Source organism: Callospermophilus lateralis, chromosome 8 (assembly GCF_048772815.1).
Source record: "Callospermophilus lateralis isolate mCalLat2 chromosome 8, mCalLat2.hap1, whole genome shotgun sequence".
Lineage (NCBI taxonomy): Eukaryota > Metazoa > Chordata > Mammalia > Rodentia > Sciuridae > Callospermophilus > Callospermophilus lateralis.
Window position 1 is genome coordinate 115,191,814 of NC_135312.1, and position 26,060 is coordinate 115,217,873.

General features: G+C 36.4%; 2 protein-coding genes across 7 annotated transcripts in view; one reads left to right on the forward strand and one right to left on the reverse strand.

Moving 5' to 3' along the window:
* The window catches only part of Lrba (LPS responsive beige-like anchor protein), a 719,595-nt gene that overhangs the window by 426,479 nt on the left and 267,056 nt on the right, over positions 1-26,060 (forward strand). For 4 of the 6 annotated variants that reach the window (XM_076865289.2, XM_076865291.2, XM_076865292.2 and 1 more), the window contains exons 38-40: positions 5,385-5,545; positions 13,576-13,722; positions 16,274-16,410. In XM_076865289.2, coding sequence (XP_076721404.2) covers positions 5,385-5,545; positions 13,576-13,722; positions 16,274-16,410 — 445 coding nt within the window. The remainder of the gene's footprint in view (positions 1-5,384; positions 5,546-13,575; positions 13,723-16,273; positions 16,411-26,060) is intronic. The other 2 variants (XM_076865293.2, XM_076865294.2) reach the window with 1 other exon arrangement.
* Positions 19,728-22,304, reverse strand: Mab21l2 (mab-21 like 2). The gene has a single exon (XM_076864668.2). The coding sequence runs from the start codon at positions 21,358-21,360 to the stop codon at positions 20,281-20,283; it is 1,080 nt and encodes a 359-aa protein (XP_076720783.1). The 5' UTR covers positions 21,361-22,304; the 3' UTR covers positions 19,728-20,280.

Here is a 26,060-nt window from a genome sequence, read left to right on the forward strand (position 1 = left end):
TCAATGACTTAATACAACATAAACTTAATGAAATAAATATTAATGTTTCTCTTATGTACTTGAATACTTTCAAGTGTTTACTGAATTTTGACTGTTTTGTTTTTAAAAAAAGAGAGAGAATTTTTTAATATTTATTTTTCAGTTTTTGGTGGACACAGCATCTTTATTTTATGTGGTGCTGAGGATCGAACCCAGCGCCCCGCGCATGCCAGGTGAGCGCGTTACCACTTAAGCCACATCACCAGCCCTTGCCTTGTTTGACAACCAGATTTCTGCCTCATCTGACCATCTTTTTCTATAACAGTGCAAATGCTATTGGTTGTTTTTGAAGGGCTTTGTTCTATATCCTAATTCCTATGCTTAGATTTAACTTTGGGAGAGAAAGAAAGGATCCTGATATATTACGGGGAGAGGAAAATAAGATGTTCTCAGAACACTTGGGTTGTGGCAAATAATAATGCAGAGTGAGCCATTTACAAAGTTTTTCTGTGAATGGTGCCCTCTGGGAAGTGTAGCTAATAGCTATGTAATGGAGCTATATTCTATCACACATACTTTTGTGACATATCACTTATTCTCAAACCTTTCTTCTTGAGATCAGGAATAGCATCTTAATAATTGTAACCCTAGCAACTGGCTCAGGTAGTCAATAATAATTTATTAGAAATATTTTAGAATTTTGTTAGAATATTGATCCATATGTACTTACTCTACTAATTGTCTATCTGGCTTCCCATTCTCTTTCTAAAAAAAATAAAAAGTAAACTTTAAAATCTCATAGTTTACATGTGAAAATAATAATCAGATTGCATATACTTGTTTCAAACAATTAGTAGAGAAAGAATGTACATCTCACCTTAGTTTCTGATGCTTTAATAACTTATATCTTTTCAACTTGATTCTCATTAAGCTCATTCTTTTTTATAGGGAGGGGGTTTGGGGTATTGAATCTAAATGGGCTTTACCACTGAGTAATAGCCCCTCCCCTTTTTATTTTTTATTTTGAGAAAGGGTCTTTCTATGTTTTTGAGGCTGCTCTTGAACTTGTGATACTACTGCCTCAGCCTCCGCAGTTGCTGGGATTACATGTGTGTACTACCTTGCCCAGCCTGGCTCATTCTTTTTCATGTGTTTTACCTGACCAAATCACTAACTATAGCGGGCCTAAAAAAGGGAATAAATAGCCTATTTGTTGATGCTTGAGTTATATTTCCATCTAAGATTTCAATAATCTTTCCAATTGTGTTCTTATAGAACAAAGAATATCTATTTTGTATATTAAAATGGCATTGTTTTTATTCATTTGTGTAGATTATAGTGATGTGTAAAGATGTATTTATACGGTCACATAAATGTGAAGGTTTTTTAAAGAGTAGTAAGATAATTAGATGTTTTATTACTTAGAACAGTTTATTAAATATGCATTGTAATTTTAACCTGAAGCATTGAAATGAGATCACAGTATATTTTATATATATGAAAGAAAAATCAGACTATGCCATCTACAGCTTTTCAAAGACACACAAGTCCTTGTTGTCAAAGACATTTAGTACTTAGAGATTGTGTCCCAAGAAGGTTGTAAGTACAGCACCTTTGTTTCCCTGCCTTTGAGGTTAAAAGTAAATAAGTGAAGATCTTTTGGGACCCAGACTGAAATACTTGTGGGAATAGAGATGGGGGGGGGGCGGTTATGCAAGTAGTGTCCTGAAGAGTTGGCATCATTCTTTTGGATGGGTATAGATGGTATGTGTATGTAGTGACCTAGATATGACCTGAGAATGAATAACTTCTCTCATCCATGCTTACATTTGTTCAGCAATCTGTTTCTAAACACTTGAGTTCTTTTTAGTTTTGCGGATTATTCCATGGTGACAGCTACAAAAACATTTAACCTGTTTAAGTAATTCACAGACTTATGTGAAGAGAATTGTCTATTATAAATTCACACATTTTGTATCCTCTTTCTCCTTGAAGGGGCTTCTGGGGTGGGTGGTAGGGAACATCATTTCTTAAATGATAGTGAAATCTTAAAATGGATGATCAAAATTGTAATTATTTGATGATCTAAACCTATGAATTGGGATGGGGTGGTGGCTCAGTGGAAGAGCTCTTGCCTCATGTGTGAAGTACTGGGTTTGATCCTCAGCACCACATAAAAAAAATAATTAATAAAATGAAGTCATAAAAAACCCTACACATTCCCCTTTATAATGCTACTCTAAAATGAAAACGTGCACCCTGTTTTTATTTGTAAAGCTTTATACTAAGCGTGAATGTCGTTGGAGGGAACAGAAGTAGGAAGACAAAACCTTGGATTTTTAAGCCCATGTCTGTTGCTATATAAACAACTTTAAATATGCTAGTAATTACTCCCATCTGAAAAGAGTGAGTATTACTTTTTCTTCAAAGAACATATAATTTTCCTCTCACAATCAGAAACAGGATGAAAAATGCTGTTTTCTCAAATGAGACTAATAGTTGCTTGATTAGAAATAAGTTCCTTGAAGGGTTTGTTAATAGTATCACCTGGAACAGTGCTTTATGTGAAGAAAAAAAAAGGCATTGAAATTGTTGGCATCCTTATGTGATTTTTATAATTCTTTATAAGTATGAAATATGAAAATGTGATAATAGCTTTGTCTTCAGATTACCTTTGTTATAACAGGATTGTGTTGTGAAGATGGTCTTTAAGAGATATAGCTTCAGGAGATTGTAAATGTTGTGATGCTTAGTTTAAAGTTCTTTATTTGGATTACATCTGAGTATATTTAAAACTTTTGGTAGAACATTTATATTTGATGGCATAAAGATATGTAGTTAGCATACATGAAACATCTTTGAAAACTTTTTACCCTGTGATTAAATTCTCAGTTCCTAATAACTGAATTTTTGTCACCATTTTGGCCATTTTTTGTTAGTGTCAAAGACTATAAAAATAAGTGCTAAGTTCGTTTTCTTCCTAAATTGCTTATTATGGATATTATTTTTGAGCTAGTTGATAATTTGTGAATGGTTTTATAATTTCTCTGATCTCTCTGTTGTGTGATAAAACATTATTGTACAAATGCTTTAGTAGTCATTGGATTTGACTTCACTATCATGCATTATAGTACAGTCTATTGTTGCCTAATTTAGTAATAATTTTATCGTCTCAGCTTAACATCTCTTATAATTTTAATTGTTATCAAGAAGAATGACATCATTTAATTTGACTTAAAATGCAGAAGGATGGATGAATGACAAATTAATAATTTACCACCTTTGCATAATACTGCAGCATAGAGTATTAGAAGGATTGATGGCAGAAAAGGTTAACAAATTTTAGCAGCTTTCATTAGCTTTACATTGTCATATGTTTGTGGTGCTGACTGAAATAGGCTTTGTAGGAGATCTCAGTCTAGGGAACTAATTACTTGTGCCGATTGCTGCACTGATGAATAGACTCTTATTGTATCATTCCCCTGAAGACGAGCCGCAGCCTGTGATTCACGACTGCATCCTGGCTGATATTTGATAATAATTTTAACAGATAAATATAGGTAGGCAGAATGATGAAGTACCTATCTAAGCTACATGACTATCAAAGCCATGCACATAGCCATCTGTGCACTGCCTTTCTGCCTCTCACCTAAGGAGAATTTTATTTCATTAACTGAGTTCAAACAACTGTTGTCTTTTGTCTTTTGCTTGTGTGTATTATTCATAACTATTTCCAATTTGCTCTTTAAATGAAATTATGGTACTAGTTTTTATTTAAGCTCGAGATGACAAAATAATGAAGAAATTTGAAGAGTAAAAGAGCTTTTTTATTTTTTCTTTCTAATGATTGCAATTCTCTTAGACATTTCTGTATTCCATTTGATTATATAATATCTCCTTCTCCTCATGCATGACCAGTATCAACAAAGGAAATGTTTGATGTTCTTATTGTCTCTTCAGCATTCTTAGAAAAGACCGCTGGATTCCTATTGTTTTTAAAATAGTTTCGTCAAATAATGTACTGTTTGTTGTCTATTCTTTAATAACCTGAGATAATTGAGATAAAAGTTTTGAGATAAAAATATTTTATTTATAAATCTATTTTGAATTTTTAAAGATAACATCTTTAAAACATCAAAATAAGGATGACTTTTACTTATGTGTTTGGGGATTGTCATTTGGTCAAGACTACTAATTTGTCAAAGCTGACAGGTACAATTTTATTAGCTCATGGAATACAAGTAAAATTTTATTTTGTATTAGCCATTCTTGCAGAAGTTTTGATTATTTATGAATACTTTTTTATTTTACTATCAAAACTTATAGGTTTTCATGCTGTACATGTTTAGTGAATATATGTTCACTAAATACATATTCGCCAGAGATTTTTTTTCCTTACTGTAACTGAAGAACCTTCATATTAGTATTTTCCTTATAAAATATTTTCTAGCATGCTAGCTCACAATTAGTTAACAGGAGAGAAAGCTGACATTTATATGTTGCCATATAAAAGATCTATATAATTTGGGAAATATAGAACTTGAATTTTAAAAATGAATTTCCAAAAGTATGCTTTCGATATAGCAATTATTGCACATCATATACTATGTAGTTTTTAATTAAATATAAAAACAGGCTACATAAAACAGAAATCCAATCTGATTTGCTTGAAAATAGATTGCTATTTCACTCTACAGGAATGGTTTATTTAAAAACAGTAAATGGAAAAAGAAATGCATTTTCTTCTGTTGTTCTAAGCCTCAGGGGCTAAATGTAATGAATATTTTAAGAGATTATTTTAATTAAATTCCTGCACATCTAAACAGAGTAATATTTTATTATCACATACATAACCATGTAACTGAGATATTCATTAAAGTTAACACTTTCTGGACCAAGAATTCATGGTATGATTTACTGACCTTGTGCAAAAAGGCACAAATTAGGAAGAAAAATGAAGGGGGACAGACTTTGATTAATATAGGTAATGCTATACCATATTTATAATAGCCTTTTCCCTATTCTGGTTTATAAATGCAGCCACAGAGAAAGGTGCCCTGCTGAGGCTGAAATGAGGCTGAAATCAGAGCACATGCCACTAGAGTGTGGGGAAACTGATCACACTGTCAGCAATTCATTTCAAAATGATGTATTTAGTGCTCATTTCACCTTCCAAGAAAAGGAAAAGGAGTTCCTTAGACCAGAAGGTGATATTGTTATTTTCAAGGACATACCTAAGTTAAAGATTGCAGAAAGGGGAGTGTGAGATGGGGGGAGAATTAAGAGGAAGGAGAGAGAGAGAAAAAAAAAAGGCAGAGCAAACAAGGAGAGCTTTATGCAGAAATTCAGTGCTACCACGCTGTTTGATAATTGCTAACATATGTGGCTTCTCTGTTTCATTGTAGTCGTCCTCGTGAGTTCTGGCGCCTTGACTACTGGGAAGATGACTTGCGGCGCCGGCGACGATTTGTGCGTAACCCTCTAGGATCCACACATCCTGAAGCGACACTAAAAACAGCCGTGGAACATGGTCAGTGTATAAACCACTCCTTGCCAATAGCAGCAGGTACAGTACTTGGTAATGAAGAGCATAACTTCATTATTACAAGGCACTGTAAAATCGTCCAACACCACATTTCATAGTTATTCACCTCAGAAAGAGAGGTTAATTTTTTTTATAGTTAGTATAAGATCCTGTGAAATTATGGTGTCAAGTGTATTTATTTATTATACATACAAAACTTACATGGACCCTTTATTTCAGAGTAAGAGTCTAAAATATTTGTCCTTTTGAACAACACACGAGCTTTGAGTAAATTAATCCTGGAAGCCTGCCTATTCACAGGTATCAGAAAGACAGCATTTAAAGATCAGATATGTTTCTAGGTCCTGGTATGTATATATAGTTTCCCCCCAACTATGGTATTTTAGAATGAGATTATGAAGTGGGAAAAGACGGTAATAAATATCCAGGCGCCTGGATACTTTCTGAACCTTGATTTGTAGATGGCTATGATTGATGGCTCCCGAATAAAATAGAATAGGCATTATTTTCATATGTTCCTATTCTACATCATCTTGTTATCAGAGCTTAACAAAACATTTTCCCCCTTTTGTTACAATGCATATGACTATCATTCAGTTTAAGTAGAAGTCTGATAAGTAAATTGGAAAAACTGAAAAAGTCCTTCAGATCTGACAGTATTATTCTTCTTTGATCCTAGAATTGTATTTTTATAGATTATTTTATGAGTTTTGAAAGTCATTTTAAATATATAAAAGGGAAAATGCCCCCCCTTTCAATGTTAAAATTATTTTGATTTTACAAAATATAAATTGATTATTTTTTAATAAGGTAAGAAATATTCTCCCCCCCATTTTAAGTTATTAATTTAACATGTAGCAGCTTCTGATTAAATGGCAATACATAGTATACAAAATAAATGTTAAATTATATTCAGTTAAGGTATTAAGAATTTTTGAAATTTTTATCATTTTAAACTGATACATAAAAATTGTACATATTTATGTGGTACTCTGTGATGTTTCCATACATGTAAAGATGTTAGGAATTTAGATTAAAAATCTGTAGTCTTAGGTTTGGCCTCAGTCAGGCAGTTTAACCTCTTGCACTCAGCCTTAAAGAGCCATTTCTAGAAGAAAATGTCCACAATATGTCTTCAGATATAACACCAAATGTGACACCAGTCCTTTAAAATAAATGATCATACAGAGAATAGTCAATAACAAAGTGATCTAAAAGCAATAATAGTCTCAGGGCCCTACATCTTCAACTACAGGAGGTGGAGAAGGGGAAATACTATGTAAAATTAATTAGGCCACTTTTCTTTTTAGGGTCATATACTTTTTATGTGGTGCTATAGATTTCAGCTACATATCTTTTTTCTTTACTAAGTTTTGGAGGGTTTTTATTATTTTAATGATTCATTAAAAAAAGCAGCCTGTTTGCAATTTCATCCTTTTCAGCCATACAGATATTACCAGATGCTCTTAAAAATTTAAGTTTACTAATCATATTTCTGTCTTCTAAACTGTCATTTAACAGTAAGTAGTGAGTTCTGAGGTCTATGACAATAAAATCGCATTTATAAAATTTCCTCTTATGTCAGGAAGGGGAGGACTTGATTCTAAAATCACAAAAAGATTAATTCTTATCCTGAGGGAATTATTAGTAACTGATTTTAAAATTTGTGATGTCACTCTAATGCAGAATTTTAAAACTACATTCTCATCAAAAATAGTATGTTCAACCATGTTGAGTTTTCATAGGATTTAATGAATACATTTTTATTTCATTGTTAAACTTTAATTTTTAAAATAATAATATTATAATATTAGCATTTTTAATTCTAAGAATCTGTAATAATGCTCGATAAAAAAAGATACCTATTAGTGATGCTTTTATTATTAAGAGTATCTTGAACTGTTTAAAGCAGATTTCACTGAAATTACTTTAATTAATTTAAAGTAATTTAAAAGTTAGTACCCTACTTATCTATATTTTCTTTTGCATTTAAAAATTGATAGATGCAAAGTTAAATATTTATGTAATTCCAACCTATTTATTAATATTTTAAACAAATCTTCTAATGATTGATATTTCAAACATTTCAAAGATTTAAAAGCAATAACTTAAATGTGAAATATATATATATTTAAAAAATAACCAACTATGTATATAGGAAGTGCTTCAGTCCTCTTACAATTAAGGGGTGAAGTCATACTTAATATTTTTCAAAAAATGTATAAGCTGTAACTATACTTTGTGTGTGTGTGTAAGTATATATGTATGTGTTATATATATATTATTTTAAATAACAGGGACATAGTAGACAATTATGAAACTCAGCACATAGATTGTACTGTGGTATTGTTTGATGTCAGCATAATTTATGCTAATAAAGAGCTTAATTTAAAAAATATTTCATTAAATAAAGTAACTTATAGTGACATTCAATTTAAATTTTGTGTTAACTATGAAATTCCACCTTTAAATATGTTTTGGAACATGAAGGTGTCTATCAAAATAAACATTAAAAATCAAGTGTGCAAAACAAAATAGGTGATATGATTTTAAAAAAGCAATTGCAATTATATTTTAACATGAATAAAGTGTATGGTTCATTGTTGGATTTAAAATAGAGATTTCTGTGGATGATATGTGCATTCCGTGTTGCTTTATGACTTCTTACTTTTATTTATAATTTATTTAACCAAGGCATAAGACATTTTACAAATGCAGAGTCTTAGAACTTCTTGAACTATATTATCATTTTCAAAGGAAGACATCTAAATAGAAGTGTCATTGGAGATTAGTTATGTATTTAGTAGTAAGAGCCATCTTTTTAATAGATGGATTTGATGTGAAGGAAAGCCTCTGGTGTGAAGGTGGCAGAGTAAATACCTGAAGAGTGATGTTCTCTGTTTGGGCGATCAATACCAGCCCCATGACTCTACTTCTGGCTACCTTCTAGTTAAAAACAAATTTTTTAATTCTGACAATTTAATTGCCCTTCCCAAGTTCACATTAACTTGCTTGGGGAAAAGAGCTTTAGGTAATTTTTCAAACAGAGACCCTCCAAAGTGGTTATTTATAAAAGTCATGTTGTAATGGGAGATTCCTTTAACTTTGAAGAAACTGAGTCATATTTTAAAATTAAAATTAATACTTCCTCTTATGATTAAATAATCTTTATGGAAATTAGCAGCAGCAAGCAAAGGTGGGTATTTGATTCTTGAGGGCATTTCCTTCCATTTTATAGTGTAAAATTTATTAGAAATCTGTCGTTATAATTCCTACCATACTCATAACGCATAGAGGCCAGTTTGGCATTTATTTATGATCAGAGCATTTTAGATCTGGAAGGAACCTAAGGCAAAAGTCTAGTCTAATTTTATTCTTTCCAGATAAGGAAACTGAGGTAACAAAGGGCTGATGTAATTCTCAGTAGGTTAAGGAGTAAAGCTCAGATTATCTGAGAACTGGTCAAATTTTCATATCAGTGTGCAGTGATATCTTCTGAAATTCACTGTTAATTATAATGGGAATGTTATATTCAAATTGAAGCCACATAAAAGTATTTTAAATGGTAGAAATATTGGTCTTAATTCAAATACTAAAACAGTTTAGCAGTAGAATCCTATTGAATTCAAGACATTTTTATTTTGTAGAGAATAAGAATGCTAAGAGAAATATATGAGGAGAATTTAACCTAGTTTAAAACTACCTTCTAGTTAAAAACAAATTTTTTAATTCTGACAATTTAATTGCCCTTCCCATATTGTAAATGTATGGAATGATACAGATAACTCATTTGGTTTTCTAGGGATGACAGATGATGTAAAGATCCTAAATCAGGTCATTGTCTCTTCACTGAAGTAATACCAGATAGTATTGCTGCCTTTATAAGATCAGTATATACTGGGTTCTGCATCCAAAACTTTTGGGGAGCCCATGATCATTAGGATATGTACTTGTCTTTTTTTTTTTTTTTTAATCATTCTTTGTTGTTTCAGTAGTTTTTCCATAGTAAATTTTCTTGACCTAGAACCCTAAGGAAATGGCATATGCTGTAAAGGGGATTTAATTAGATAGGACAGTCAATGATTGTGAGCTGCTTTTTATGTGTCCTTTTTAAGAATACAGTTATGGTATATGCTTCACATTACATTGAGTGGAAACCCATATCTGTTTTATGTACATTTGAAGTCACGTTGTTATTTCAGTAGTAATCTTTGTTTTTTTTAATGCAAAGTGACTAATTCTTCTTTTACTGTACTTGGACTATTGATTCCTGTTTACTGGCTCAGTGGGTATTTGAGAGAGCATTTTCTCTAAAGAACATGATCTTTACATTTTGAGGACCAGCCTCTCTTTTAGACCTCTTATTGCTGTTATCTTGAATAAAGTCATGTTTTAAAGATAGCATTTTTGATAAATTTCTCCATGTTTAGGTAATAATACATTTTAATTATTAAGATAAATATTAAACCAGAATAAAGAAGACAACTGATAAAGATAGTATGTTAATAATGTATGAAAAAATGTAAAAAGTGATCTTGTTCAGTAACAAATTTATTAGCAGAAATTATCTGAATTGAACTTTAAAAGTGAACCAAAAGTATTCTCTGACATCATCCGGTTAAAATTTTAGACAACTATAAGAATATACTCAAAGAAGATATCAAAATAGTTACTTGTTTAAAATGGTTGAGTAGAAGACAAATGAAAGTTAAAAATATGCTTTTCCCCGGAACATATAAACATAATTACCTTTTAATTTGTGCTTGGGAAAGTTTTGTTGTAATTTAGGAAAGAAAAAAAAAAGTTCCTTAGCAGAAAGCTATTAGACCACTGAGAATTGAACACCGCGCATGTGGTGTGTATTAGAGTACTGTTGGTAATTTTACTGCTGCTAACTTAAAATTCTCAAGGGGGAGTTAATTACAGGAAAACCATTCTAAATATCAGTAAGCTGCATATTTTCTATGACAAGAGGTTTTTCAGTTGAGGTTGAACAATTCCAGAATCTAAGCTTGTAAAAATATGTAAATAAATAAATTAAAGTGGGTGTTTGTATGTATGCCTACAGCACTCAAAATTTTTTTTCATGAAACTATTTAATTCAAAAGTTACTTTGTTTTAATATGAGTCAGCATGATGAGACCATATTTAAAAATTTAAATCTCTGTTGGAAGGAATAACACATTATATTTTTAGTGGTCATTTAAGTTGAATGTGAATTTATTTATTGAGTTATTTTAAGCGCTTGCATATTGCTACTGAGGACTCTCAATTTTTATAAATGTTTGCAGATTAAAATGTTTTTTTTTCTTTTTTTCTATTAAGCTTGGTATCTACTTCAGGATCTGTATGGTAGTGATCACAGAGAAAGTTATGAATGGACCGGGTGTTGAATTTAGTTGTTTCTGATATGTTTGACACATGTTCTCAAATTTGGGATTGGAAATGATTTTTTTTAAGTTCTCATTCATTTTGATTCTGTTTTAACTTTTAAGTTGCACTCTGAGAAAAATAAGGATTAGGAAACAATAGTAAATTACATATACATTTATATTTGCACTGTGGTTTTCATCCCCCCCCCCTTCTTACCAGCTAAGTGCTAGTATGGCATAGTGGTTAGGAGCCTAGATTCTGGCACCAGAAGGCTTGTTTTTTTATATCCTGACTCCAACTGTCATGAGTCCTGTTACCTTAAGTAAACTCTGTAACCTCTCTGAGCCTGCTTTCTTATTTGAAAATGAGGAATTAACAGAAGGTTTGTGAGAATTAAATGAGTTAAATATTAAAGTGTTTGGAACATTCCCTGGCACATGTGCTATGTAATATCAACCTTATGGTTAGTATTTCTGCTTTGAAGAAGGAAGTTATAAATTAAGAAAATAAAGAGAATATAGCATTCTGATTCTGTGCTAAGATGTAACTAGCAAATGGTAATATGTTATAACATACTATATAAGAAAGATGATGCTTTCTTTTGTATGTCTCAGTGACAAGTTTATTATAGTAAAGTTGATTACAAATTGGAAAGAGGTTTGTTTGGGCTCAGGCAGTGTTTCTGATTCTAGAGTAAGGAAATCTAAGTGCTTGAAATAGAAAGTATGATAATAAAGACATAGTGTTATTTTTCTAAAAATTAGTGATTAATTAATATATTTCTCTGTAGGTTTAAAAAATATTTTAATTAGGTGTATTAGCTTTGCAAATATTTATTGAGACTTTCATATTTATGTAGCTTACTGTGGGTATGAAAGAAAATAAGATTTCTATTTACCTATAGAATATATTCAAAGGTAAATAGAGAAAGCTTCTTCATGACTTTCCTATTTCATAGAAAAACTGTTTTTTTAAAATTTCTTAGTTGTCAATGGACTTTATTTATTTATATGTGGTGCTGAGAATTGAACCTAGTACCTCACACATGCTAGGCAAGTGCTCTACCACTGTGCCACAACCCCAATCCCTCTATGTTCTTTTTAGTGCTATAAATATTAAATGAAAGTGGTATACATTGTGAATTCTCTCTCTCTCTCTCTCTCTCTCTCTCTCTCTCTCTCACACACACACACACACACACACACACACACACACACAGAGAAACCCTTCTTTTACCCTTAATATTACAAAAAACCATAGCTATTAAATGCAAAGAAGCTGTGATCTGCCAGGTTAACTAGATAACATACATGCAGCTTATTTAAATATTTAGACTATCTTATATAGGTAACTATTAGCCATGTTAACTGCAAACTGGTTGCTGTATTCTTTGACTGGGGGTCTAAACCTGGGTGGAAACTACAGTGGAGCAGAAAGCCTGGCCATCAGATTTCCATATCAGTTGCTGCAGTGTGGTTGAGTCAGGTGCTTTAACTCTGGGATGTCCCTTGTTAGAAACCAGAATGTCCATGGAATAGTGAAGATTCTAAGCTTTCTCATGTGTGGCACCATTAATTACTAATAATAATGTTAGGAAAAGATACACATGAGCATTTACAAATCATAAACCATATCTGTTTTTCCATTTTTCTTAAAGAGAAACCTGCTCAAAGCAATACAGTGACCCTGGAGAGGGACATGAGGTTTTTTAGCCAGAGTTTCAGAGTTCCAGTGTGTTCTTCCAGTCCCATCTCTGCTTCTGTTGACTGTAGGTTCTTCTTGGAACCTAATGCCTAGATCAGTGTTCCCTCCCCTCTTTCCTCTGGCAGTCACTGCCATGTCCCAGTGCCAGAGTCTGGTGCTGCTGCTCTCCACAGGCTGCTCCAGTCAGGCTGCATGAGGCCCTTTACCCAGATGCCTCTCATCCTGCTCCTTCTGTTATGTTTGCCCCCGGGGTGCCTTAGCCCTTTAGTTTAAACATGCGGAGGAACGGAGCAAGTATTCAGCTTCCACTAGGTTTCTGCAAGGCCTTGCTCTCAGATATTTGTATAAGGGCTGATGGGGCGGGGAGTAGATGTGTGAAAATGTGAACAAGGGCAATGTGAAGGAGGGAGGAGGGGATAAAAAAGAGAATGCAGCTGGGGTGTCTTTATTAGTGTCTGATATGGCTTCAGGGTCTGGGCCTGATTCCTTATTGGCTGCAAATCTCTCCTAGCTCTGAATCTTCTTATTTGTAGATTCCGCTCCACAGCCACTCCCAGTCATTTCAAAATCTTTGTCAATATAGGAGGAATTAATGAGTCCTTCTTATTTACAATGTTAAATATATTTTTTCCCAAACTAACTTCTGATTTTTCCTAACAGATTTAAAAAGAAAGAAAAAAGGTGTTGCTTTGGAAGCCTCTCCAGCCCTAACTATGAGTAAATAAAAGGCTGGGTGAGCTGTGCAGGGGTCAGATTTAATGGGATTAGGGTGCTTGTTCAGGGTAACATTACACTAGCCTGGGGAATCCCGTTTGTCAGAAGGAGTGCCATCCCAGTTACTTTCCCCACTGCGGGTGACTCTGTGTATAAAAGCTGGGCCATCTCTGGCCACCTGCCCTTACCTCAACGCCTATCCCTCTGCCAGAGTGCTCCTCCCGATGCTGATGGACAGCTTTGTTTCCTTTTCATTTCAGCTGCAGATGAAGATATCCTTGCTAAAGGAAAACAGTCCATCAAGAGTCAGGCTTTAGGAAATCAGAACTCAGAAAACGAGGTCCTCCTGGAAGGTGACGACGATACTCTATCATCCGTGGATGAGAAAGATATAGAGAATCTTGCCGGTAATTCAGTGGTTGTGCAGATATTTCAGCTGGGTCTGGGACAATGAGCATCTAATTACTTACTTTTTCAGCTGTGACCACGAGGACTACCAAGCTTACACCCACTATTACATTAATTAGAGATTGTTTTTGTTCTTCCCAGCACCCCACCTCCCACTTCATCTTCTACAATTTCTCCTTTATTTTTCTGTTCTATTCAGTCTCCTTAGCCTCCTCATCTTTTTCTTTTATGTATAATTTTCACTGAAAAAGAAAAAAAGTTTAAAAAGCAGCTACAACAAAATTGCTTTGCCCATCCTATGGGAGTTACCAAATCTCTATGAAATGAAGGCTATAAGTGAAATTCTGCCAATTGTTTTATAAATAAAGCTTGGCAGCAGATGAGCTATTTACTGTGATATACAAGTCTTAGTGAACATATACATTTAACTCACTCAAAAAATCAATTCCAAGAATGCCATGGCTGTTCATGGGGTTCACATATTTTGCTTGATGTAGAAATTTTGATTTGCACTCTGCAGATTCTCAGTTTTACTTCCCTTATGGGAAAAATTCTCTTGTTTAGCCTGAAATTTTAGTCATTCATTAAATGCCTTATTTTCTTTAATGCCTGTGGCTCTGTTCCTCGAGGAGGAAAGTATGCAAGAGTCCACCATTTCTGTGGGTGAATTATGTATTAATGGAAGAATTACACATTCTTGCATTATCATGATTTTAAGATAATTCATTGGAAAGCTTTTATTTGGTTATATATCTGCAAACTGTTCTGTGATGCAACTTCATAGTGAAAAACCAAAATAGAAATCGATTCATTGTCTCTGATGATGATATGCCTTTCTGTAAAGTGAAATAAAATTATTTTGAGTACACTGTTAAGGGATTTGGAGAGGGAATGGGGAAGTGGATACTGCCATTCTCAAATATTTTCCTTCACATCCATTTACCCATTTTGTCCTTTATTTTGCCTCTATTCTTACTACCAGTAATACATTCATACAGTAATAGAGGTGAAAGGGGAGTTTAATTATATAATCTTGACAATGGCAATAGGATTAAGAAGTAATCCACACTAATAAAGTGGTGTGGGTTAGAAATGAAGTGGAAATTGTCAGGGGTCTTCTGTAGGACCTAGGCTGCCCTAGCTCCTGCAGCTGTCTGCTTACCCTATAATTGAATGTCTAAGAGTGATTGAAAAAATGTTATTTCTTCTCAGGATTACATGCTAATGTACAGAGGGCAAAAGGAGACAGCAAAAGAACACATAGCTGCTTATTTCATCCATTTATAGGGATGAGCTTTGGGAAATCATGGCTGTTCTGCAGCTATCTGCTGCCCATCTGCAAACACAATGTATTTGTACATTGGGAATAGAGGGCAAAACGTGCTCTGATCTCTGCAGAGCATCCCTTCTATTGTCCTACTGGCACACATTAAGATTGATGTGAGATTAAGGACCATCACCCTTCTAACAATCGATGGAAATGTCAGTTCATCTGAATTTTGAAACACTTATTCACTCATTGATTACCTGAATAGGTGCACCTTGTTTATAGGCACTATATTAATTCAGAACTATAAATGCCAATCTTCTCTTTGGCAGTTTTCTTCTTCTATAGGAGTTGCACAATGAAAAATTGATTTAGAAATTCAAAGTCTTTCTTCATCTTTCTCTATATAAGTGTATATATATTACATAATTATTATTTTGGGTCCTTGTTTTAGGTTTAAATTTAATATACTTTATGCTCTTCTATCTGTAGTGAATCTTTTGTTTTCAGTAGCAGTCTGATTTGTCTCTTTGATAAGCCCTGTAGAGATTTGATTATTCCAATAAAAATTCATTCACTTGGAAACCCACCCTCCAGCTGTTTACTCCCAATGTCCCTGAACTACACTAATATTAGATTTGGAAGCATTGAACAATATTTAACAGTGGAAAGGAAGGGTTAGGAAATAAGTATTTTTACCAGTCTTTCTCAGGGTAAAGTTGTTGCAGAAGAGGTCAGAAGGTTTTGTGTCAATCTGGCATAAATTTTTTTTTCCAAGAATAAAGTTTATCAGAGAATTTCCCACTTATGAATAAGCTAGTGGCCGTTTTTGTAGTCATACCTCAGCCAAACTCTAAGCTCACCTCTGGCCTTGGAATCCTATTGAGGCTTCCTTTCTCCTGGTTGTTATTCCATGTTGTTTGATAGCCTGAGGCTTGTTTTATAAATGGAATGTAGATGCACTTATTTAGGCAGAGCTACCTTTTTGCCTAGAGATGAGACCAGAGCTTAGCGCACTCCTTGTAAAGTAATTGCATCCTAGTTTACTGTTGTCATTAACTACCTATTATAAATCTTCTAGTATGAGAATCCTGACTTTGCATTTTTCAGAGGAAGATTTGGGATGGAAAGGATGTGAAAGTATAGAAGGAATTAACAGGAATTTTGGTACTAGGCATTTTTGTACTTTTAATTCTTCAAAAAATTAATAAATTTTCTGGTCAAATTTAGTTTTTTGCAAAGTGTCATTCTAACTTATATGGCTCATCTTTTCCTCTTGGCAGGTCCTGTTAGCCTGAGCACATCAGCTCAGCTTGTGGCCCCCTCTGTTGTAGTAAAGGGCACTCTTTCTGTCACCTCCTCTGAACTCTATTTTGAGGTGGATGAAGAGGATCCCAACTTCAAGAAAATGGACCCCAAGGTGAGATGAAGAGGTGGTTTCATTTTTTCTTATTATAGGATGTGGGCTGCTGTTAGGTGAGATTAGCATTGGCAAAATCTCATGGGCTTAGTTTGAATTTCTTGCTGAATTAACTCTGTGTACATGTAAGGCAGTTTTCTTTTTTAGTTTGCTTCTTTTGCCATCTAGATTATTGAAGTTCATTTAGATTCAAAAACAGTTTTCACTTAATTGCATTTATCATTAGCTCTTTGGTGAGGGGGAAGCTCAGGGAACATTGTATATAAATTTATTTTTGTTTGAATGGGTCTAGGGTGAATTAAGCTACAAAATTTAGTGAGATTGAAAGTGAAATTACTTTGTTTAGCTTTTATGTTTTCTGGATATAATACCAATATATCATTCTCCTTGCTTTGTCCCCATGACTTACTACTTTGTTGTGCATGCAGCAAGCCCGTTCTGTGTATCATACCTCTGTTTCCCATTACCTGTAGTAGATTTTACAAGGCACTGCATAATTTCCTATGTTTAAATGAAAATGTAATTTCTCCTTTAAAATGTATTTCTGATTACTTTTCTGACTGTGGCAACTTTAGTTTTACTAAGAAAGATTGTATTTCTTAACAGTCATAAAGCCAAAATTCTATTTATTTCTTGAAAGTAAATATTACAGTTTGCTCAGAGTTTCTTTAAAAATAAGCAAAATAAGGAACCTGTAGAAAGAGGCCTGGTTTGCATTTTTGTTTTACAGGCTGTGTGTGTGTTTGTGTGTGTACCTATATATTCTAAGTTTATTGGTTAGTGAGGGCTTTTGGTTTTGAAATCATATCTGAATTGTTAAACCTTAATGATTTGGAAGTATTTCAAAATAGTAGTTAATGAAAATGTTATAATTTTATTAAAAACTTTACAAACAAATAATTTCTCATCTTATGCATGTATTTAGCACTTTATTTCCATGTTGCTGCCTGTATTAAAAGAGGACTTGGTAGACTGAATAACAAGGCCATGATGGAATGGATTGTTTCAAGCCAGATAATTCAGCTAATCCAATGTAAAGAAAACTTTTAAATTCTGAAATGATATCACTTAGAAAAATGTTCTACTTTGTTGCATGGCTGAAATATCTGGAAATGTGTTTTAATTTCTTTAGGAAGGGAAAGTTACCAAAATTATATAAACTCTTAGTTTCTGGTAGTTTGCAATATAAGAGAAGCTGAGATTTAATTCAGAACATTCTGTTATGATTTTGAACACACATGGGTTAAAGTCTAAAATCTGAATTAGTTTAAAGGTGTCTAATGAATTGTTTTCAAAATTAAAACCTCTACTGGTCTTTGAGATTAGATTCTTTGAAGTTATTTGCTCCTTTCAGGAAAGCTATAATTTTTTTTTTCTCTCTTAATCCCATTCTGTACAGCGCCATTAAATTAAATTTTCTTTCTCTGTTGATTGTGAAATTCAGGATCTTTTGGCCCAATCATAGAAGTTGTCTTACACTACTATCTTCTGCCTAATATCCCAGAAATCATATTCATATGTTTTTTCAGCCAATTATTGGAAGAATATTTTGATATTGCTTAGGCAATGATGCTTTAAGGTATTTTGTGAATTAAGAACATTTATTGCTGATGTGTTTTTCTTTAAAAATTTTTCCCCTGATATCTGCATAACAACAAAGAAAATATACTGAATTGGGGTATTTTTGTTTTTTTTCTTGTTAAGACTTAACTTTTTTATGGACCATTTGGAGGAAGCTCTGTATCCTATGCTGTACATACTTTTCTGAGTGGGAAAAAAAGTCATTCTAAGATTGCATTTTTATCTTTTTAAAGAAACAGTGTGCCCTTACATTATTTCATGCAGATAACCATTGCTTACTTTGAAAATGTTCTTAAAATTTAGAACATTTTACCCAGAGGATAAATTTGTTTTGTTATTTTAAAAAATTTGTGAGTGTTCTGAACTAGGGAGTTTGTTTTATATCTAAGGGGAGAGAGACCAGAAAAATAGATTTTATATACAAGGTTGGAGGTGATTCCAGAACTGATAAGATCAAAGTTTATATTTCTATCACAAGACTATCTTTACCAGGAAATATTTGCCAGGGAAACTTACAACTTAAGTCTGTTCTGTCAAGTGAACCAGACTTCAGACCCCTGAGTAGCTTCCTTGTGTTTTTCATCCATCTCTGCTATCCTGCTGCTCATCCCTTCATATACCACCTCCCCCACTCAAACTTCTTCCTCTCATCTTAAAATTGCTTTCTAGAATATTTTTCTCTTCATCTCTCATTCATCGATTTTTTTCAATAAATTAAAAACTAGGCTAGTTCCAAGAATAAATATTGGAAGAAAACATCTGACATATTCTGTACCTTTGCCTCATAGTAGCAAAGCTAATGGAATATATAGTTACCTCTAGCATAAAGAAGGCAAACCAATTCCTTTAGAATACTTTGTTTTATTGATTATTTTATATCCCAAACAGTTATTTCCTTGCATTAAAAATAAACCTTTGTTAAAGTTGAAACACTGAAATAAGTTTATTGGATTGTTATCTTAGAAAAGAAGAAAGGAGGATTTTCTATTTGTAAACTCTCAGAATATTTTTTCTTTGATCATAAAAATGGTATCAAGATCTTTTTGTTGAATTGTATATAAGCACGTTCAGAATGCTTCTTGAAATTTGATAAAATTATCATAGCTATGGCATTTAGCCCTAACCCATTTTAAGTTGAAGTAATTTATAAATCTGAATTGTTCATATTACCATTTGCTGGAGGAGAGGAATATTGCTGTAATCATTTTTATTATTTTGGTGTGGTTAATTCATTTGTTAAGTTTTTATTATTCAAAAAGAGGACAAATGGTTGAAGGAGAAGTATCAACAGGCTTTGTTGACTATTCAGAAAAGGTCCATAAATATTTCCTTTCTGTTGGATATTTTTTTTAAAAAAGCATGGCATAATAAAGCAAATCTCTTTATTGTGAAAATGTTTTTCCTATTTTGAAAATTAGGTTGAAAATCTATTTTTTCCCAAGTATGAAATGTTACTTTTCATCTTAAAATCTGCAGAACAAATATATTAGAGTTGAGTAAAATTAATCTTTTTTTCTAAGTATTTCAATTAGAACTTTTGCAGTTAATTCTATAAAAGGTTACATTTTAAAATTTGCAAGTCAGAATTCAAATGGAAGCTTCTTGCATTTAGTTCCTCAAGTGCACACACTTACATTGTAAATTAGAAAGTGATCTCACCTGCCTTCATTTAAGAACAATCCACAGTCAATTACAATGTAAAGTCATATTTTTATTACTATTTCCAACAAGACGTTTTAAGGTGAAGGTAGAGGTGCAAGAGAAGGAGGAGCACAATCTGACATTGGCACTGAGATACATTTAGCATCAGTAAAACTTTTTTAAAAGGGAATTTTACATATAGTTAAATAATTTTTTCACTTGGTGACAACATTCAGGCAACCAAAAACAAAACAGAGAGAAAGGGAGGGGAAGTGGGGGTGGGGAGAGAGATGTGTAAAGAAGGAAAAGGGGAGAACTACTATACATTGATTTGAAAATGTACCTTGGGTTTCATTTTGTGATGGCAAAGCCCGATTGCTTCTTTTATGTGATCTTTTAAATTCACATTGTTTGGAAGAAAATGATGACTTTTGTGCAAGAATGTGATTTTTTTTTTTTTTTTGGTTGGTTTGCTCTCTTTTGTTTACTTCTTAATTAACGAAGGTCTTCCGTCCGATTCCTGTTTTGTTTCGGGTGACTTTCATAAAAGTTTGTGTCCAGATTTTCCGTTCTTTATCGCTGAGTGATGGGTTGTGTGTATGAGAGAGCACGCCCCGTTATGTGGCTTTTCAAACAGTCCCCAGCACCCTATAGTTTGTCCAGGCTTTTGGGATTGGTGAGGATTTCCCTGGCCAACCTCCAGGTCTGCTTGGCAGCGCTCTCCAGGGCCGAGTGTGGCTTGCCCTGAAAGAGGTCGAGGTTGGGCAGAAAGTAGTGCGGGCAGCGGCGGCATTGCAGGCAGGAGATGAGCTGCAGCAGGATGCCATTGAGCCGGTCGCCCAGGCATGCTTCGTCCCAGTCCGTTTCCCGCGGGTGTTTCTCGCACTCGTACAACAGCAGCGTCTTCATGTGATAGTTATTGAGTGGCTGGCCGGGCAGCTCCAGGTGGCGGTCCCGCAGCGTCTTGAGCACCGAGAGACACTTGTTTCGGCAGCCGCCCATCAGAAGGCGGTTTTCTGCCTCCCCGAACTGTAGCACCCACGCGTCGCTCTCAGCCGAGCTCTGCTTGCCGGTCAGCGAGTAGCACTCCTTGGAGAGCAAGTTGAACCCTTCGGCCTTGACCTCCGCCACCCGATTGGGGCCAGGCCAGGGGATGTGGGGCATAGGCCACTGTGCCGCGCTTCGAGGCCAGATCCCGGTGCACTTGAACGCTGGCGTGATTTGTACCACATAGCGTTCCCTGATGCGCAGCTTGACCTCGCTGGTATCCGCGATCATCTTGACCACATCCCGGTAGCTGCACTTGTCCACCGCCTGGGCGACTAGCGTCTGGAAACGGGAGCGGATCTTGCGCGCGGAGAGGTAGCCGGACGCCGTGATGAACTCGACCCAGAGAGACATGCTCCGCTTCCGCCCATCACTCAATTTGAGCACCGCGCAGCCGGGCAGCGAGCCGTCGTCCACAAAGTTGAAAACGCCCATCTGGTTTAGGTAGAGCACCACCTCGAATTCGGTGGGCGAGATGACCTCGAGCCCCTCATAGCGAGCATCGATCTCGCTCAGAGAGCTGATGAAGCGAGGCTCCTGCACCTCCACCTCCTTTAGCACATCGGAGACCACCTTACAGACCTCTCGGATGGTCTTGGCTATCGCCGCCTTGCGCGCTTGGCAACGCTCAGTATAGTATTTATTGAGCTGGTAAACCAGCTTGGCCTGAGCGGCGATCATGTTGGGGCACAGGTCCGGGCTATACACCGGCGTCTCGCAGTACGTTGAGGGATCCAAGGCTCACGCACTGGTGGTGGCCCTTCGGCTTTCGAAAGAGGCGGTGCGCTTCCCTTTAAGCCCCACTTTCACTGTGGCTCTCCACCTGGGCTGACCGGCTGATCCTATAGCCGGCTTGTGTTTTTTTTTCCCCCCCTCTTCCCAAACCTTTTTGTCTTCGGCAGAAAATTAGAAAGATGATTTTTTTGAAAAGAAAACTAGCTGCTGGGACTTTTTTCCCCCTGCTTTTTCTTGATAAGTAAAATAAAGATGACCCCTATGCAGGAGAGAGAGGGAAGCGGGCTGTGGTGAGAGAAAAATTAACGTTACCGAGAGGTTTGGCTTAGATGTCTGCAGTCGAAATTGCCCAGATATCTGGAAATGAAGTCATTTAAGTGCCAGAGTAAATTTAAAATAAAAGCGAAATTCAGTGGTTCATTCTTAAAACTTCTCCCAAGCTGGTAGGACTTCTTCACTTACTGTAGGTGATGCCTTCCTCCTCACCCTCCCCCAAAAGGAAAGTGAGGGATGTAATTAATGTCCAGAGAGCAGGGAAGCGCAACTCTTTCCGCGGCACTCTCTGAGATTTGCAGAAGCTCCAACGTCTCAGCGTGTAGGTCTCCTCTCTTTTCTGGGGGTCGTGTTGTCGCAGTTTCCCTCTTTTCCTACTGGAGGCGTTGTTTGAATTGGGTTTGTTTGTTGTGGGTTCTTCCCGTCTTTCTCTAGGTGCAAACCGCTGGAAGTTGTTTGATATTCATTTCTGCTTCGTAATTTATACTTTTGGCCCAAACAAAATCTATTTTAGTGTGACGAAGTCGTTGCTTGCGTTGCATCTGGCGTGTAGTAGTAGCGATTCAGGGTTTTTCCTCTCCTCCTCCTCTAGATTGCTTGTGCAGATTCCACTTTGAGTCGTGTCTCCCTCCTCCCCTCTGATATCTCTCCCCCTTTCTTCCTCCTCCCCCCACCCCGACTCCGTTTCTCCTCTCTCCCTCCCTCCCCCTCTCTCCCCCCTTTCTCTCTCTCTCTCTCTCTCTCTCTCTCTCTCTCTCTCTCTCTCTCTCTCTCTCTCTCCTGAAGTTATTTAGTTTATGAATGGTCCCAGGGCCATCATGAGGGGGGTGGAGCTTCAGATCCTACAATCCCTATCAGAGCTGTCAGTGCTTTAGCCAATCCGAGAGAGAAGACAGGCACGCTTGGCAAACGGTAGCAGCCACCAGTGCACTTGATAAAGAAAGAGGGTAAAAAGAGAAGTAAGAAAATAGGAGATAATAGAAGTCAAATGCTCGCATACATTTTACAGTCCCCTGTTCTTTATCCTCTTATCAGTTGCAAAGAAGAAAAAGGGAGTGTATATAGAAGGGATTATCCGGAAGATTGCTGGGATAACGCAAGGGAGAGTAGCAGTGGTTCAGAAAGGTGTTTTTTTTTTTTAAATAATTTAAATAATTCAGCATTGTGCAGGGGAAGATGTGCAAACTCTTAACAAAATTACTTTGGCTTGAAGGCAAATGGGAGGAAGAAGGGGAACTTGGGAAAGGACCTAATTTTTGTGAGTGTTTTTCCCCATCCTGTGAAGTCTTCCTCCTCTTCTCTCCTCCCATTGTTGCCAAGAGCCAGAGCAGTCGCTGTAGATGTACCAGTGGGGGGTGGAGAGGATACCGGGTGAGGGTTTATAACTATAAATCTCTTGTTAGTAATTTCCATATTGTGGAAAAACTGGGCGAGACAAAAACAAGTCTTTGATAATTCTCTTATCATTGACTCAGATATAGCAAATATTATTATTTATCATTACAAGAACTAACCAGTTACTAGAGACAAAATAAGTCATGAGAAATAGTGCAAATTTTTGTAGTAACATTTGGTAGTATATACTTATAAGTTAAAATAAGCTTTCAAAATTGTATCAAGATAAATGAAAATGAAGGGGAGTAGATGTTGGCCTGAATTAAAGTTTTCTTAATATGTTATGTTGTAGACCTAATTTTGGGTATACTTTCAGGCAGTACAGAGTTTTATTTCTAAAATGATTTTATTTTCATAATTGACTCTTGCTCTTAAAAGACTTGACTGCTACAAAAATCTATGCCTGTCCTGTTATTGATCGCACAGATGGCTTCACTCCTCCCTTGGCATTTCAGTGAAACTCATGCATGTGCCTTCAGTGAGTGTATTATCCTTTACAAGAAGTATTCACAGTAGCCTTTTAAACCTTTTGAGTGAGGAAAAAGCTGTAACATTGTTTCTGGTTTACTGAACTATCTTTGAATTTAAGGTGTCTAGATTCTGAGTCATTTTAACACTCTTGGGTAGATGGGACTTTTATTTGATTCGGGAGATGATACTCCAGTCTGGATTATGTGCTACAAATAAAAATCTGTGACGCCGTTAAGGTGAGGTAAAACCCATTAATGTGGCTTTTGCAGAATCTCCAGGAAATTCTCCACTTGCTGTCTTTAAAGTCCTACCAGGTCAACTTGAATTCGGTTGCACAGGGGAAGTTAATTCTCTCCATCTTGTTGGTGTCAGATCCTTGGACTTCTTGGGTTTTTCTTACATCTTTGGTACGGACTGCTGGTGGCTTGTCCTCTCGCATTGCCAAAATCTCTGTCTAAAGAATATTTGCCTTTTTTCTTTTTTAATCAAGCCTGATTTATTCCTTAGGGTCATATTCAGTGGCGAGGAATTGGGAAGAACAGAATAGTCGAAAGTAAGCTCGGTAACACTCTGGGACTCAAAGCTTTAGACAACTTCCGTGGAGTGGCCGAGACTTGGGGCGGCCGCGGGCTCCAGCCTTCGGGAGCAGCTCGCGTCCGGGGACGCTTGCTGCTGAGGGATGGAGAGCGGCGGCGGCGCTCGGGTTCGCGCGTGGGGAAGCCCAGGCTCAGTTGGTAACTTGGCTCTTCCTCCCCGGGTCGCGTCGGGCTCTGGGATGCTGTGGGACAGGAGGGGCACTTTGCCGCGGGGAGCTGCGTGACCAGCTGGGGAGGATCCTTAGCAACTTCTCCCGAGGGCAGTTTTGGGGCGGAGACTGGTGGTGGGGCTGGAGGGTGCGGAGCAGTCCCTCCGGGTCTTCGAGGTGGCGGCTGTTATTGCGCGTGGCCCTGGATAGTCCCGAGAGTGTGAGTGCGCACAGCCTGCGGTGGCGGACCTTCCCTGCGCGGGGCTCTGGGCCGCGCCGCCGGCTCCGCCGGGAGGCGCCCAGCTCTCGCCGCGCGCTCGCGCCGGGTGGGGCGGCCGGGCCGCGGGTCTTCCCGCCGCCGCGGCCTGACACCCCGCTCCTCCTCTGCCCCAGGCTGTGTCAAGCGTGACTAAGTTTTGTCGCACCCTTGCCCCCGGGTTTCTCCACTTTTACTTACAGAGGCTGAAGGATGATAAAACGTTACAAATGTTTTGATTTAAAAACAATTCATTACCAATTTACCTTGTCTAAGGTAGATGCTCTAGTAAATAATAAATCAGTTAAACAAAGGCGACTTTAATTTATTGCCGGGGTACTAATTAGAAACATCATTGGAGCAATAAACTTAAACACTTCCAGCAAATAATCCTCCCCCACCCCCAGCTCACTCGCGGCGGCCTCAGCCCCCGAGCAGCTTCAGCTGTGGGTTTAGGCTCCTCTTTTCCTCGGGTGGAATAATTGAAGGGGGAAACGGTATCCGAGAGGCTATAACTGAAGAGCCCCCGTCACCTCCGCTTTTATGTATGTTAGTATAGAAGTCCATCAGCAGCTTCTTGATGGTGTATTAAAACGAAGTGGCAGCCCCTTGTGCAGGAGATGGGGTATTCTATTAAAGGAGACCGAGGGAGAGGAGCAAACTCCAGAGGCTAAAAGCCACTTCAAGTCTTCAGACCGATTGATCTGTATTCTCTTGTTATAATCCGTCTCATCATACTTGAGTTAATGAGGCAGAGGAGGGGGAGCGAAATCTGATGGTCCTTGACAAATTCATTAGGGAGGCTGCAGGACGTTTTATTTGACGGTTAAACATCTTGTTTGTTTGCTTTAGGCAGTGCCAACATCAGCATGCTTCTGCCCAGAGCTGTGGTGTTGGGCAGGCTTCGAGGCAGTCCTAAAAAGGGAAGGACGTCAGCCAGTGATTTGATTTTTTGCGTGTTTGGTATAGCGGTGAGCCCAAGAACCTGAAGATCCTCTGGGCTTTACCTTTTCCTTATTACGTTTATTTTATAAGAACATAGATGATAATTCTGAGGTGGGCGTGGTTTTAGTTACTATAAACTAGAATATGTGTATGTTTGAAACTGTAGTCTTAAAATTTCCCAGTTTCTTAAAAAAGTTGTCAGGTTATGTGAATACTGAGAAATGTGAGTGTTTTAAGTTCCAGAAAAGTAGTCAGTTTACTCATTGTATTCTGTTTGTGCTTGATCATGATTAAGCTCTGATTAATTGGATTTCCTCTTTAATTGAAACTTTTATGCATATAGAGACTTGCAAGTAAAAACAAAGCTATTTATATAAATACATTTTCAAAAGAAATTTGGTATGTTTGAACTTGAGGGACTATATTTAAAAGTATAATCAGGACTAGGTACTCTCATGCTAAAATATGGTGATGAGTTGACAGGACACTTAGAAACTGAAATACCTCTAACTGAAGAATAATTGAAAATAGGATAGAATGCTAATCTTGCAATATTTTTGT